The 14,154-nt window shown below is 51.8% G+C and overlaps 1 protein-coding gene across 1 annotated transcript; it reads right to left on the bottom strand.

Annotated features, from left to right (window-relative positions):
• Nucleotides 1-5,151: 5,151 nt before the first annotated feature.
• LOC104569790 (mitochondrial fission factor homolog A) lies at nt 5,152-11,137 on the bottom strand. The gene is made up of 6 exons (XM_010216789.2): nt 10,934-11,137; nt 10,124-10,290; nt 9,113-9,201; nt 8,458-8,619; nt 5,653-5,731; nt 5,152-5,283 (listed from the first exon to the last, which is right to left on the bottom strand). The coding sequence occupies exons 1-6, from the start codon at nt 11,127-11,129 to the stop codon at nt 5,152-5,154; spliced, it is 825 nt and encodes a 274-aa protein (XP_010215091.2). The 5' UTR covers nt 11,130-11,137.
• Nucleotides 11,138-14,154: the final 3,017 nt, after the last annotated feature.

Raw genomic sequence — 14,154 nt, 5'->3', positions numbered from 1 at the left:
TTAAACTCATTACCCGAAAAGCAGGAGGTTGCCCTGCAGAGCTGGCTCAGCTTTCCCTCATGCCGGTTCCCTCACATTGCAGCAGCCATCACCCTCCCAGCTGGCCATAGACCCACCTGGCCGGAGAAACAGTCCCTCGCTTTAGAAAGCAAAGTCCCAGCAGGGAAGGAAGGAAAGGCCCCAGGAAGGCCCTGCCCAGGCCAGCACAGTGAATGCAAGATTGGGCAAGCCACACTAGTGAGCGGGCACAACATGCAAAGGCACCTCACCAAAACACAGAGCTGGCACTCAAAGACACATGGGCAAATGCTCAGGGGGGTCCGCGTGCCCCTTTCTGACAGTCCTGTCGCACACTTTGGGCACGGTAAGTCCTCCAAACCCCAACAGTGAGGGACAGATGGACAAGACAGGGAATGGATGCTTGGGGGACATGCCCTCGGGGAGTGGCATGGCGCGTCCCTTGGGTAAGGGACATGTCCCTTGGTCAAGGGCATGTGCATAGGCAGCGCTGTATAAACCTTTCCAGCAGAGACCACGCTGGGGTTCTCCAGAGGGGTTGTGGTGCCTCCTTCTCTGGCGATATTCAAAACCCACCTGGACACAATCCTGGGCAACGTGCTCTAGGTGACCGTGCTTGAGCTGGAGGTTGGAGTAGGGGATCTCCAGAGGTCCCCTCCAGCCTCAGCCCTCCTGTGCTTGTGTGAGACTGGGCACACAGAGACATACCCCCCCTGTGCTCAGTTGAACACGCACGCGATCGACCTACAACCCGGGCATTCCCCAGCCCAGCAGGGAGAGCTGCCTCACTGGGGCAGGAAGAGCCGGCACTGCAGTAACCACGCGGGGAAGCAGCTGCCCTTCACTTACAAGCCTGGCGTCCCTGTGGTGCAGTCCAGCGGTCTTCAGACACAAGACGTCACTGACCCCAGTGTGAGGCAGAGCTGTGCTGCCCTCAGCGGCTTTGCTGCTGCCCAGTGCGGGCTCCGCTGGCCACGAGGGAGACCATCCCTATCCAGAGGCCCCCCAAACAGGCACTTTCAGCACATATGTTGACCTGCAGAACAAACCCAAGGAGGAAAGTGGAGCCATCCTGCCCGCTCTGCAGCCTCAGGGAGGTGGCAGCACCGGGGCCCCTGTGGTGTCCAGGAGGAGCAGGTGCTGTGCGGTACCTCCCCACAGCAGCACGTGGGGCCCTGCCTGTGGAGGAGGCCGTGCGGTACCTCCCCGCAGCAGCACGTACGATCCTGCCTGTGGAGGAGGCCATCACACCACCTCGGTGCCCAGGGACCAAGGGGGAGGAGGGAAACATGGTGCTGGGGGTGCCCCACCGCTCCCCTGCTTCATGTGCTGCCTCTCGCCTCTCCCTTCCCCTCGGGGAGCGCTGCTGCTGCGCTCAAGAACCCGCATGGGTCCGGGCTGTAACTCCATCCTTCTTCACACACTCGTGGAGCGGGAGGCCAAGCGCGCTGCTCTGGATTCCCAGAGAAAAGAGCTGCCAAGTTTGGGAATTATCACAAAAAAACGGCTTTCACCAATTTCTACTCTCTTAGTTTTTCATAAAGCAGCTCTAATTAACAGTTGACAGAATATGTGTATTCCTGAAGCATGCAAGAAAGGGAGTAAAAGTTTCCTCATTTCCCCAATTCTTTTGAACAGCATCCAACCCTTTGCTGTGGCCCAGGCTAAAGCAGCCCCTGCCATGCATGTCGCATGGTGTGCAGGGCTGCGCTGGAAGCACCAGAATCCAGAGTCCCTTGACTATCAGCAGCTCTTTTTTTTTTATCCCACCCTTTAAAGCTGTAATTTCCACCTCTTCTGATCTCCCTAAAAAACTGGAAAGCAGGAAGCCTTAAGGTTGAGCACTCAGAAGGACATCAAGAAATTTGCTCTCTTTCACCAAGCTCATTGGGTCCCTACACATCTTCACCAGGTGGAGCAGCTCCCTTGAGCACTGCGTTTCACAACACACTTTATGCGTTTTGTTGTGGCAGTGGCCTGAGGGGACACCCCAGGCTGTCACATGGGCCTGCCCTGGCACAGCAGGCAGCCAGCAAGAGGAGGTAGGGGAGAGAGGGAATAAATAAAAGCATCCCACCTCCAGGAAGCGAGAGCAAGGTCGCTGCAGCAGGAGAGGCCACAGAGAGGAGCCGACGGGTCCTGCTGCCCTCCTCAATCTTCCTGCACATGTTGAGGACATGGGCAGGCTGGCAGCCCTCCCAGGCGCTCCTTCCTCATTGCTGAATGCAGCCCAGTGCCCAGCTCCTGCACCCCAACCTCCCACACACGAAGGATCCCTGCAAGAGGGCAGCAGGACCAAACCAGCTGCTCCAGGAGTTGTTACTTATAAACCAGGAAGCTCGAGATCTCCACAGCTTGCCCCAAAGACAGGCCAAAGTGGCAGCATCAACCAGGAACTCTCCTCCTCCGTCTTCCCCTGGCAGCCAGCATTCCTGTTTTACACCAGCAGGCCAAGTGGCCTGGGGCTCTATAGAGGCCAGGAGCCAACATCCAATACACACACAGCACCCTCCTGCTGCCAAGGGAACAAATCTTACCCATTGTCATCCATGAAGATAACTAGATCCAGGTCCAGCTCTTGGTGGAAGAGACTTGTCCAGAGACATTGAGTTTATTCAAACACATATTTTACAGATCAGCATTTCCAGAATTACACCAGGAACCATGCCTTATGGAAAAGCCATATTGCATCTTCCACAACCTGTCAATAATTAGCCATCAAGAACACATGCGGGTTGGGTCACCTCCCCTCCAAATGTCTTCAGTGCACATTTTGAAGGTGTTGTGTCCCCAAAAGGTCAGCCCTTCTCACCTTAGACTGCAGTTTTGGGGGAAAAAATAAACAAACACATTTCTTCAAGAGCACATTTTCAGTTCTCAGAAAAGAGGAACCAGACAAATAAGTACTTCCCAAACAATGAGTTTTCCTGGCAAGACTCTCCGAGAGGCTGTGGCAACTCCCTCTTCAAATCATATGTACAAAGAGAGAAGAAGATGTGGCAAAATGGACTATTGCCCTCTCCTGCCCCTCCAGAAAACCCAGAGTCAGAATATAAGCCCAGCAAATCACACCCCAGAAGAGGAGCAGGCAGAATTTGTGTATGAATTTGCAAGAGGGCCCCTAGTAACCCTGACTGCATCCCTTAGTCATGAGCCATGGGAACCATCTCGGCAGCAGCGCTCACATACCCTCATGTACACCCTGAGCCAGCCCGACCACCAGATCTTGGCTCTCCTCCGCAATAAATCTTACCTCTCTCCTCAGCTCAGATACTGGCCACAGGTTCAGACCTGCAATTACTTGTGGAACAGTTATTTATTAGTAAATGTCTGGCTGCCAGATTTACAGGCCCAAACAGCAGATGCAGCTGCAGGCAGAAAATACTTAAGTATCCATGTCTGTAAATAAACAATTAGGATATCTGGATGTCCTGCTGTTCCAGTATAATCATTTACAGGTGGAACAAAATGGTCCTGTTAAAGCATTGCCAAGATCTGACCCCAAGCCTGCAGGTACAACTCCAGCAGATGTGCTGGACAAAGCACCAAAAGCATTTCATAGTCACCTCACTGCCTTGAATCTGAAGCATCACCTCCCAATGTAGGCGTAAAGCACCCCTTGGTCTCCAGGCACATCATTTTCCATGTGTCGGTTCCTGTCCTCCAGTCCTACCTTGTCCCTTTACATCTCCAGGGTGAGTATGGGCCTTGCCTTCATGCAGGTCTCTAAAGAGCTTGTGGTTTTGGGATAGTATCAACAATGCCAGTTCTCACCCACCCAAACCCACTCTGATGGGGAGGTTGTGGAGGAAACGTGACTGCTGCTGAGCTGGTCCAGCCAGGCATGTGGGACCCAGGGGGCAAAGTCCACTGCAGATCCAAGTGGGTTAATTCCAAGGGAGCAAATAAATAGCAAAGCTGTTGAATTGGGCTGGTCACTAGCTAAAGAACACTTGGGTCAATAATTTCCCCCACCTGCATCATTGTGCCGTTGTTACAGTTTGGCAGCCACTCTGGGAGCGATCTTGGCCTCCAGCATTGGCAACCTAATAAATTTATATTGCTGCCCAAGCAGACAATTTTCGACAGCCTGTCTGGTGCTATTAATGTTGTTATGAGATCTTATTATCCAAAGAATCACCATGGGGAGTTTTTTTGTTTAAATCTTACTGAGAAATAGCCAGACTCCTGAATAAGCCCAGACCTTGCTCTTAGAGTCACTTTGGATCTCAACGTTTGCAAACCCTTTGCTGAACTGCATCCAACAGGACGGGAGCCAAGAAGATGGTGGCACAGCAGCAGCTGAAGGGATGGGAGCTCCCAGCTCTACCAAATTCAGTCATCCTAAAGCACGGGCTATCTTGGCATAGGAGAATTAGCAGTACTACATACACTTAAGAGCAGTTGCTCAAGGAAGAAAATAAAATCTATCAGCAATATAAAAATGCACTACTTTGTACAAGCTTTGGGGATAAAGATGAGGAAGAGGCTGCAGCAATTGGCCAGGAATTTTTGGAGTCAGGACTGAGTTGTCCAAGATGGGATGATGAGATCCTGAAAAGGTGGCCAGGTCCACTGCTGTCCAAAACCATAACACGATCTGATGTCCACACACACTCAGCACCTTAGTTTTGCATCTTCTGTGGCAGACAGCCTAAGGGGTAGAGCGTATCTCATTTCTCCATGCACTACAGACACTTACTGCATCACCACCTATTTTTTATGATACCTTCACAGCATCTTCTCAGACAAGGATTGATTCCATCAAACAGGCAACATGATTGCTAGGGTTTACAAGCATTTACAGTCATAGCTCACACCCTGGAACTATCCCTGTTGGGCCATACTCATTCACCCCCTTCCCTAATTCCTATCTCCAGGTGCTCTGGCACAAGGTCCAGATTCATCCTTTTCACCTCAGCTGCCTCTGATGCTAGAGTATAAGAGAAGGATCCATTCTCACTGTAATTAGGGCCTAAGGAACACAAATCCTCAAGGGCCTACAGTGCCAAAAACTGATCAAGTTAAGGGGAAAAACACATAGTTTTACTGTTCACAAGTATTTGAGGAAGGATTCTGTCTCTGCCTTCACCCACCCTGCCAGGTTCCGGAGGGAAAGTCAAGGCACAGTCTTCATCTCCTCAGCCAGAGCCACGTGTTGATGAGGCAGGCAGAGATCAGCAAGGAATAGACCAGAGTCTCCTTCTGACGCCGGCTGTTGCACTGCTCCTCCAGCACTCGGAGCCTCCCCGAGATCCTCAGCAACTGCAAGGAAAGCAACAGATCCACTACTAGTCCTGGGAAAACGTGCAAGGCACTAGCAAAGCACCAGAAATGCTGGATAGCAATGGATGAAGGGATGGGAACTGCCACCTTCTTTGGGTCCTCAAGAGCAGGTGCTTCAGGAAATGACTTTTCTGATGCCATTCCAGAACCATTACTGTAGGCAGGTGGAGAACCTGTCTCCTATAGCCCTACAGCCCCTCAGTATACAAGCCTGAAGGACCAACAGATATCTAGGTCTTTCCCTATATTTTCCCGTAGAAGCATTTGGGACTAACTTAGCAAAGTCCCCATCTACCCTCCTATGGTTCTCCCAGAAAATATTTGCAATCTTTCACCCTCCTCTCTTACCTGTTTTCTCATTGCTGCCACCTCAGCCGTGCCAACCTCCTCCAGGGAGCAATCTGCGGCCGCACCTGTCTCCGGGGAGCTGGGGAGAAAAACAGAGAGGCAAATGGGCAAACACTGCTCACAGGTGCAGTCACCTTCTTGCACACGTGGCCCTGTCCATGGAAGCACAGGAGCCAGCACGCTCAGCCATGCACGTAGCATGCGGGTGGCCAGGCCATGCCACCTGGACATAGCACTGAGAGCAGGAAGCAGCATTTGCACATGATGCACATGTTGAATGATTTATCTTAACTGCCATCATGCATTTTTAGACCCCTCCAGCATCTACCCCATAGTGAGCACAGCACACACACATGCAGCAGACCATTAAAAATAACAAAAAAGCACATGCTTCACATGTTTTTATTTCTTCAGAGTTCTGACAGAGAGAAAGCACAATATTTACCCAGCATCCATTTTCTATAGCCAGAGGAATTCACTGGGGTTGGATAAATCATCATTAGAGCAACTCAGGCAAAAAAACAGATCACAGAACCAATGCTGCAGTTGGAGGATGATTCTCATTTACCTCAGCAGGTGAGGATCCAGCTGCTGAGAGCAGGCATCAGCTGGGGGAACTATCTGAGCAAGCGCATCAGCCAGCAGTAAAAGATCCTGTTTTTACTTGGATAAGGATTTGTTCCCCTGCATGACCTCCAAATCCCACCAGCTCACTTTGACCTCACAAAACGTGGACGTTTTTGTCCTTATAGCAAATTTTACTTGCCACTTGAAACATAAGCAAGCAACTCAAGTATGCACCAGTTTCTTCTATCCCTGCAGACAAAGCAGCCACCCCTGGGATTAGCCAACAGGCTCCTCTTGGAGATACATCCTGGCTACAGGACCCACAGCACTACCTACTGTGTCTTAGAGTGGCCACAGAGTAAAACAGATATGGATCAATGGATGGAAATCAAAATTGCCATGTTCTGTAGTCCCTAACACCAACTAGCCTTGCAACAGCTCATTTATAATCCCAAATTCCCCTCTGCACCCTGCTAACTCCCACGGACACTCGCTGACTGTCTGACATATCATGAGTGAACGAGCGTCTAACACTGCTCTTGTGGAGACTTCAGGGAGAAGGGTATTTATTCCCATTTGCAACATGGCATTCATCTTGCTGAAGACAAGCCAGAACAGTGTGCAGAGATTCAAGGTATCTAGATCTGAAGATACATTTGCAAGCCAATACCTCTGCATGATATAGCCACACTGTAAAATGAAAGTCATGATAGTCTGAATATCCAATTTTCCCCAGCACAAAGACATTGAAGATGTACACATCCCACAACTTTCAATTGAAAAATCCCAGTTGATACAGGGGAAAACGTTTTATAGTAGAGGCTAGAAATTACCTTCTGATGACTCATACCCTTCAAGAGGACATTGTAATGGAAACACTCCAGCCTCCATCCAAGGCCAGACTTTTCTTTATTAAAATTTCAGGACAAACAAGTTGGGTCAGCCCATTTTTTATTTTTATTACCATGTGGAGGTACAAAGTTGTCCCTTTAATGCGTGACAACTTATGCACTTAAAGTGATGCAAACCATCAAGAACAGGCACTCCTAGGTTCTTGGTTTCAAAGGGAGACCAAGACCCATGGCAGAGCCACAGGGCTGATGCCAGTTACATTACAGCAGCTCAGCAATTCCCCCCTATCACAACACCATGGCCTAAAACTCCTCTACTGCAGAGGGGAGGAGGGAGAGGATCTTACATGGCCACTACCAAAACAGATCGGTTGGCATGCCCTGATTTCTTTAAAAAGCTGCTTCTGAAGACAGCCAGCCTGGCGGGTTTGAAGGTAGAGATATTGCTTTGCATCATCCAAATAGGCCCCGACTTTGCTGCTTGCACCTTCACTCCAGCTGGTGTACTCCAGGGGGCACATGACACTGATGGCACAGATTATGTACATGTGCCTCTCTCCTCCCTTTCTGTCTAGAGATTTTTCTCAAGGAGAATTAAAAGAATTGAGACATTCTTCCAGGACTGCAGAGTACTCAGCAGCCTCACAGCAGTGCAGATATGTGAGGGCTGCAAAGGCAGCTGTGAATATTTTAAACTTGCTGCAAATGTGCAGATAACAACATGGTACAGAGTGGCTCCAACACGTCCCAAGATGCTGAGGTCACTGTCTAGCTGATCCATGGAGCACACATCCCTACTGCCTCCTGGGAGATCTAGGCCATAGGTTTTGGCTGTGCATTAAGTAACTCAATGTAACTGGTTCTTGCGAAAAGTAATTTGACTAGGAGATAGTCAGGGGTGCTGGGAGTTTGTGGGAGACAGTGCCTGGTGACAGGCCCCATATCAGGCAGTTTGTTCTGGATTTTGATTGCCTTCAAACATTTCTCACCATCAAGTTATCAAAGCATGCATGGGAAAAAAAATGTAGTATTTGCTTAGCAAAGAAGAGCAGCCAAAATCCCAGGACTCTCATAAAAGATGTTAGATCACCTGAAGTAACCACAGGGCCGGTATTAAGCTAAGCAGGAGACTCAAGCTCTGTTGTGTTAGACGAGAATCTGCGGGCTAACTGCACCAGATACTCCGAGACCCAGGCACCCGAAGCTGGCAGACAGGCTAAGTGGGGCATAGAGAGAATGACAGGCTGCACAGGATCATCCTGCTGCACTTCTCCTGTGCTGTGCATCCCTGCAAGCTGCAAAGCTCATGCCTGGTTCACACCTTAGTAAGGCACAGGCAGATGCCTGTGGAGTGACAGGGAGGTGGCTCAGGACGAGCCAAAGTCACCTGGATGGCACTGGGTCTTGCAGAGAGTTCTGGACACGGTGGAAGAGCACCTGACCCAGGAGGCACATGGTCTGGAAGATGTTCTGCACAGAGTAGATCCTGTCCGTCTGCATGAGGAGGGGGCGCGAGGCGCTGTGAGCGGGTAGGGGGCACGTGTCCAGCCTGGGGTGCACACAGAATCATGCCTGTCATCTCCCAGGCTAGTACAGCACTAGAACACTTGGACATTTGGTGGCGCCCTTCATCCTCGCAACAGCTCCAAGCCTTGCCAGGAACACTGATTGTGAGCAGGCCACCCACACAGCCTGGGCAGGAGGAACCCCCTCCACCAGCCCACAGGTTTAGAGGCACTGGCTTGACTCATCCCAAGCCAGGTCTGGCAGTGGGAGATCATCAGACCATAAGGGTCACCGAGAACAGCTCCCCTGCCACCTTGACACAACCCTTGACTTACAGGGGGAAAGATGGTTCTGTTCTAGGGTTGATTTAGGGATAGTTTCCCCACTGGAGAGAATTTCTTCAGTTTCCCCTTAGCCTCACAAGAGCGAGGTTTGCTTGTCACTACGTCGTCCCACCCTGGGGACACATCGAAGAAATGCAGGTGGCAAGAGATGCTGATCCCCACCCTCCCAAACACCTCTGGGTTAGTGCTCACCGCTCATGGTGCTGGCCCGGGCTGTGCAGAGCCAGGTGGGCACAGTCACTTGAAGCTCTCTCCCGTCGCGACCTGCTGCTGTGATGGCCCTGTTGGCATCAAGCACAACCACATCAGCGCGGAGATCGCACAGGGCAGCTCAGCCCAGCATCCTGCACTGCCTGCAGGGCAAGCAGCGCTGTGCGCGTGAGGAACGCGCTCGGTGACGGTTGCATTGCACGAGTCCTGACGCGTGTGTCCTGGGGCTGGGGCTCATGGCACAGCCATGTCCCAGGCTCTGGGACAGCCCCAAGCCCTCACCCTCAGCAGTGCCTCTCCAAGCAGGACTGCTTAATCTCCGCCTGTCCTTGTGGTGGTTCCCTCTAGTTTCGCCCACAGCTAGGAGCTGTGTAGTGCCAGGGAAGGGGAACTTGAAATTGCAGCTGAGAAGGTAGATTCTGAGGAGAAACACATGAAACTAATGCAGCTGGAAAGGCTCTTGAATCTTGGGAGGTAAAAGCACTTCGGAAGTCAGCTCAGCAGGTCCAGGCAGCCAAAACAGCCCTACCCATGTCAGAGGCCTCTCTTTGAATTGATATATATATACACAGGGTTAAAATCTGCTTTTAAACTTGATATCATGTTCTTTTATGCTGCAGTGATGAAACAGCTGCTTATACTTAATCCAGGAGAAAAAGTGGTTTAAAAGGGACATCAAAAGTACCAGGCGGGAGCTGTGGGGGACTGAATCATGGTCTGCACCTTCTCCAGCCTATTTCCTGCTCACAAAAAGCATTGAGAGCCCTGGCTCAGTGCATGTCCCAGCCTACAGCAGCCTAGCACACAGGTATGTGGGGATAGGAGATATCACTGCCTCTGCACTTGAGCTCCTGGATAAGGATGTAGGAAGTAGCACTCCAGAAAAATGAATTCAGGCTTTGGCTCATAACAGACCTCTGGAGTAAACCAAACTTAGGCCTTGCTCCCCTCCCACTCTCCCATGGGCAATCCCTTCTGCTCTCAACACCGTACCGATCGTTTGCGCTTCTGGGAGCTTGATCTGGTGGCTACGTGCAGAAAAGGGAACTCCCCAAGCGCAGCGGAGTGCACGGAGGAGTCTGGGGACTCGTGCACCACAATAGAGGGGACCTTCCTTTGCTGGTCTAGCAGGATGGGCCTCAGAGCAGCATCCGTCATGTCTACAGAGAGGAGAAAAGGAAGAATTAAACCAACTTTGCCCTCAGGGCAGGATGGAGGTGTGCAGGACAGCCAACCCTGTGTCTAAAGTTACTAAAAATACATCAGAAGAACATTTTCCGCACATGTGGGATGCAGGATGAGCAGGGCAGGTACAGAGGATGCACTGCTCCAGGAAAGCAACAAGTTTGGGGGCTGTCTTTCAAGAAGAGCCATGACTCTCTGCATCCCCGAGTGGGGACTCTACCAAAAGCAGGAGGAAGCTGTAAGAGATGTGGGGGGACCGATTTCTCCCTCCCAAACCCTCACTCCAACCCTCCCACTGTTCTCAGTCTCCTCAGTGCCTTGCTACCTGCAAAGATATCCTGCCTCAGGCATGCACTAAAACATGTCTGTTCACTTAACCACCTCTTTTCCAGGACATTTTGGTCCTCACCATCAGGAATAAGACCCATCCTGCCTTCTGTTGGTTGTATTTGCCCACCTCTCTGACCATGCTGCCTTATCTTGTGGAAGAAAGCTGACATCTGCCTTTTCCTCTCCTCTTGCAAAGCAAAATGTTGAGAGATTTATAAAGGGATCCTTCTCCCTAAGCTGTTACAGAGACCCATCAACCCTCATCCAAAAAACAACCCGAGACATTACCTGCAAGGGAAATCCTATCTGGGATGTGCATCCGAAAGGAAGGAGGGACATCTTGTGTCACTGGCTCCTCCTCGACAGGGCTGAAGCTTTCTGCTACCTTCAGCCTGTTGGGTACTTGCATGCTTTGATTGATGGCTTCTGTGAAGAGCAGGTCACAGCGGGCTCGGTTCAGTTCCAGGCCCCAGAACGGCCACATAGTTTTGTTTTCCCTTGATCACTTGGGCAGCCTAGGATTTCATACGCAGGAAGAAAAAAGCTGAAAGACAGTGACACCAAACACCTGGCATCTGCACAGACTACATAAACGTTACAAGGCAGTTAAAATCCCAAGAGAAACAGGGTGAAAAGATGGACACCAGGAGGAGGTGTCCCAGAGTGGAGTGTCCTGGGATGCCCAAAGCAGGGCAGGGGCAGGTGTTCCCAGGCAGGCTGAAAACCACCTAAGCGTTTGGCACTGAACAGCTCAGTTAATAATGAGTAAAGGGCAACAGATCAGCACACCTGTGGGAAAAGTACACTGTACACTCATGAAAAAAAAAGAAAAAAAAATCATTTCTAAAATACAGGGTTGAAAGAAGCCTTATTTTTGTGTTCAGAAGCTTTCAAGGAAAAGCAGGTCCCCAGTGCCCAGACAAGCTGCACGCGCACAAGGCTCCTCGGCCCTCCCCGCTGCCTTCCTCAGCTCTCACTATGCCCAGAAAGGTCTCACTTTGCTACTAGGTCCAAATCTTCACTGTTTCTTCACAGCCTTGGGCAGCAGAGGTTTGCTCTCTAAAGCTCAAGGAGGAAATACAAGTGGAGCTCAGCAAGCATGAGCATGCAGGGGCCCTGCCTGCTTTCATCACCACCTTGTCTACTTTTAGCACCAGGTCTCCAATTTCCAGCCCACCAGGCTGGCTCCAACTGCAAGGGCCGCCCGTGCCACCTTCAGTGATGGCTCACAGGGTGTTGCAGACCCTCTCAGCTCCCTCCCTTCTACCCAGCCATGCTCTCCAGCAGAAGAGGCTTCCTGAGCATGACAGGACCAGGCAGCTAAACCCAAAGCCCAGGGAGATGCAAACAGCCCTTTCCCTGTTCCACACTAGAGCTGAGCTGTTTCAGCCCTTCCCTAGCACCTAGCTGGCTGGTTGCTTTTGAGCCAGGTTGCTGAATTTGAGCAGCTCTGCATGGGTCAGCAAGCACCAGAGCAGGATGTGTCCTTAACAGCAGCAAGCTATTAACTCACTCAGGTTGTCCTTACCAGCATCCTGCCCCAACCACACTAGTCCCACAGACCAGCAGATCTGGCTCTGGGAATCCACTGTGGCCAAGCAGAGGCAAGAGACAGTGTCCACAGTGATGAGCACCTCCAGTAATTACCTGTCTCACTTTGCTCCTTCCTCCTCCTTCATTAAAAACTTTTTAATTAAAGAGAAGGAAGCTCACCCAGCATCAGCTGTAGCAATCTCCTGCTTCCAGCTGCATGTAAATGAGAGTCCATTTCTGCAAAATAGGTTTGCAGAAACCAGCAACAGGGACACTGCGAATGTTGCAGCCCCCAGGCTCGCAGGACTGTCCCTGGTTGCCCCACTCCTTCTGCACAGGCCACCCCACAACCCTTGTCAGGGCCCGGCATGTCTTCACGCATGTCTGCCCACCCACAGCCCCAAAACTGCAAGAAAAGAGGATTTTTGCAGGGACTCTATCTGGGAGGGGGGTCAGCAAGTCCCATGACTGTCCCGGAGCCGTGCCAGACCCGCAGGGGGAACACACATGAGGCCTTCAGCTCCACAGCCTCCAGCCAGGCACTATAAAGACTGCAGCCAAGTGTTGTTTCTCCCCCACCGCCCCCCCCACACACATTTCTGTTGCTTTAGAGGAACAAACACCCACATTGTTTTCATGTCCTGCTTTCTGTGAAATCAGCATATATTAATAATAATAAATCCAGAGATGGAAGATCCATTCATTTTCTAATTGCATATAAAACTGCTGCAGCAACCAAAGAGCACAGGGATGGGAAGGCAGAGGGAAGCAGACTATGAGAAGACTAAGCTATTAAGACAAAAATAAAATTCAGCTGTCAAAATCCATGAGAACAAAAGGCTTAAATGGCTGGATTTCCTCCTTTAACTTTCTTTAGGGCTTTTCTGTTTACTGCCAAGCAATCCCCCTCACGTCAGCAGGAGCCAGACTCTGAGGCTCGGATCCTTGCCATTCTCTTTGCATTTGGAGCAGCAGGGAATTTCCGGCTTGTTAAGCCTCTGTGAGCAGGAAAGCCAGGAAAACCTACCCAGGGGAAATGTCAGACTTTCCCACTAGCCGGGGCGTCCCCATACAACCCATCTGCCAGCCCGGGCCGGTGTCGTACCCCTGCCTCCCGGGACCACTGCCTCAGAGCCGGAGCCTTGCTCCTCCTCCTCCTCGCTCCCCACGGAGCGCAGCCCAGGCTGGGGAGCCACAGGCCCCGCAGGATCCCGCAGGAAGGAAGCCCCTCAAGCGCTCGCAGCCCCAAGGATGCTCCTGCCGGCGCTGTGCTCTGCCCTGTCCTGCCTAGACATGCTTCCCAGCAAGGCAGCCGAGCCGGCACCTGTGGCAGCCGGCATAGCCAGGAGTCCCAGCACGGGCTGCGGGAGCTGCTGAGCACTCCCTGCTCTGCAGCCGGAGCCAGCCCAGGGCCCTGTACCCAGCAGCTTGCCAAATTGCAAGGGGCAGGGAGGGCACTTACATTTTTTTTTTTCCCATTTAAGACAACTTAACTAACCTGTAAACAACTGCTCTTCCTGCCCCGTGCAGCCAGCTGGGAGGTGATGTCAGCCGGGCCCAAGCCCTCCCATCCTGGCAGCCCGCCTGGACGTGCTTAAAGACACAGCCAGGCTGATTAACGAGCCGCGGCAGGCACTAATGAGCGCAGCCCCTTCCCTGGGCAGCCAGACACCCGCTGAGCTGGTCTGAGCCAGACCCTGGGCACCTTCCCCTGGCTCCGGTGGCGAGGCGCACGGGGCCTGGCCCTGGTGGCTCTGCGACCGCGCGGCCTCCGAGCGCTTCACACTGAGCACCGGCAGCTTTTGCCTCCCGGGGCTCCTGGCTTGTCTCAGGCCACGGACACGCAGTAACGCCAGAAATAGAAATCGGAGGCGTGCTGCAAGCAGCAGGCCATGCGCTCTCCTGGAAGGCCTCCAGGATGAGGCTCTCCTGCCAGTCCTAGGAGCTTTTCTCTCCTTTTCCACAGAGGGACATTA

This window comes from Tinamus guttatus, unplaced genomic scaffold (assembly GCF_059628265.1).
Source record: "Tinamus guttatus ecotype Peru unplaced genomic scaffold, ASM5962826v1 Tinamus_guttatus_pri_ptg000287l, whole genome shotgun sequence".
Taxonomy (NCBI): Eukaryota; Metazoa; Chordata; class Aves; order Tinamiformes; family Tinamidae; genus Tinamus; species Tinamus guttatus.
Note: the sequence above shows the minus strand (reverse complement) of the source record. Positions and strands in the feature narration are given on the sequence as shown.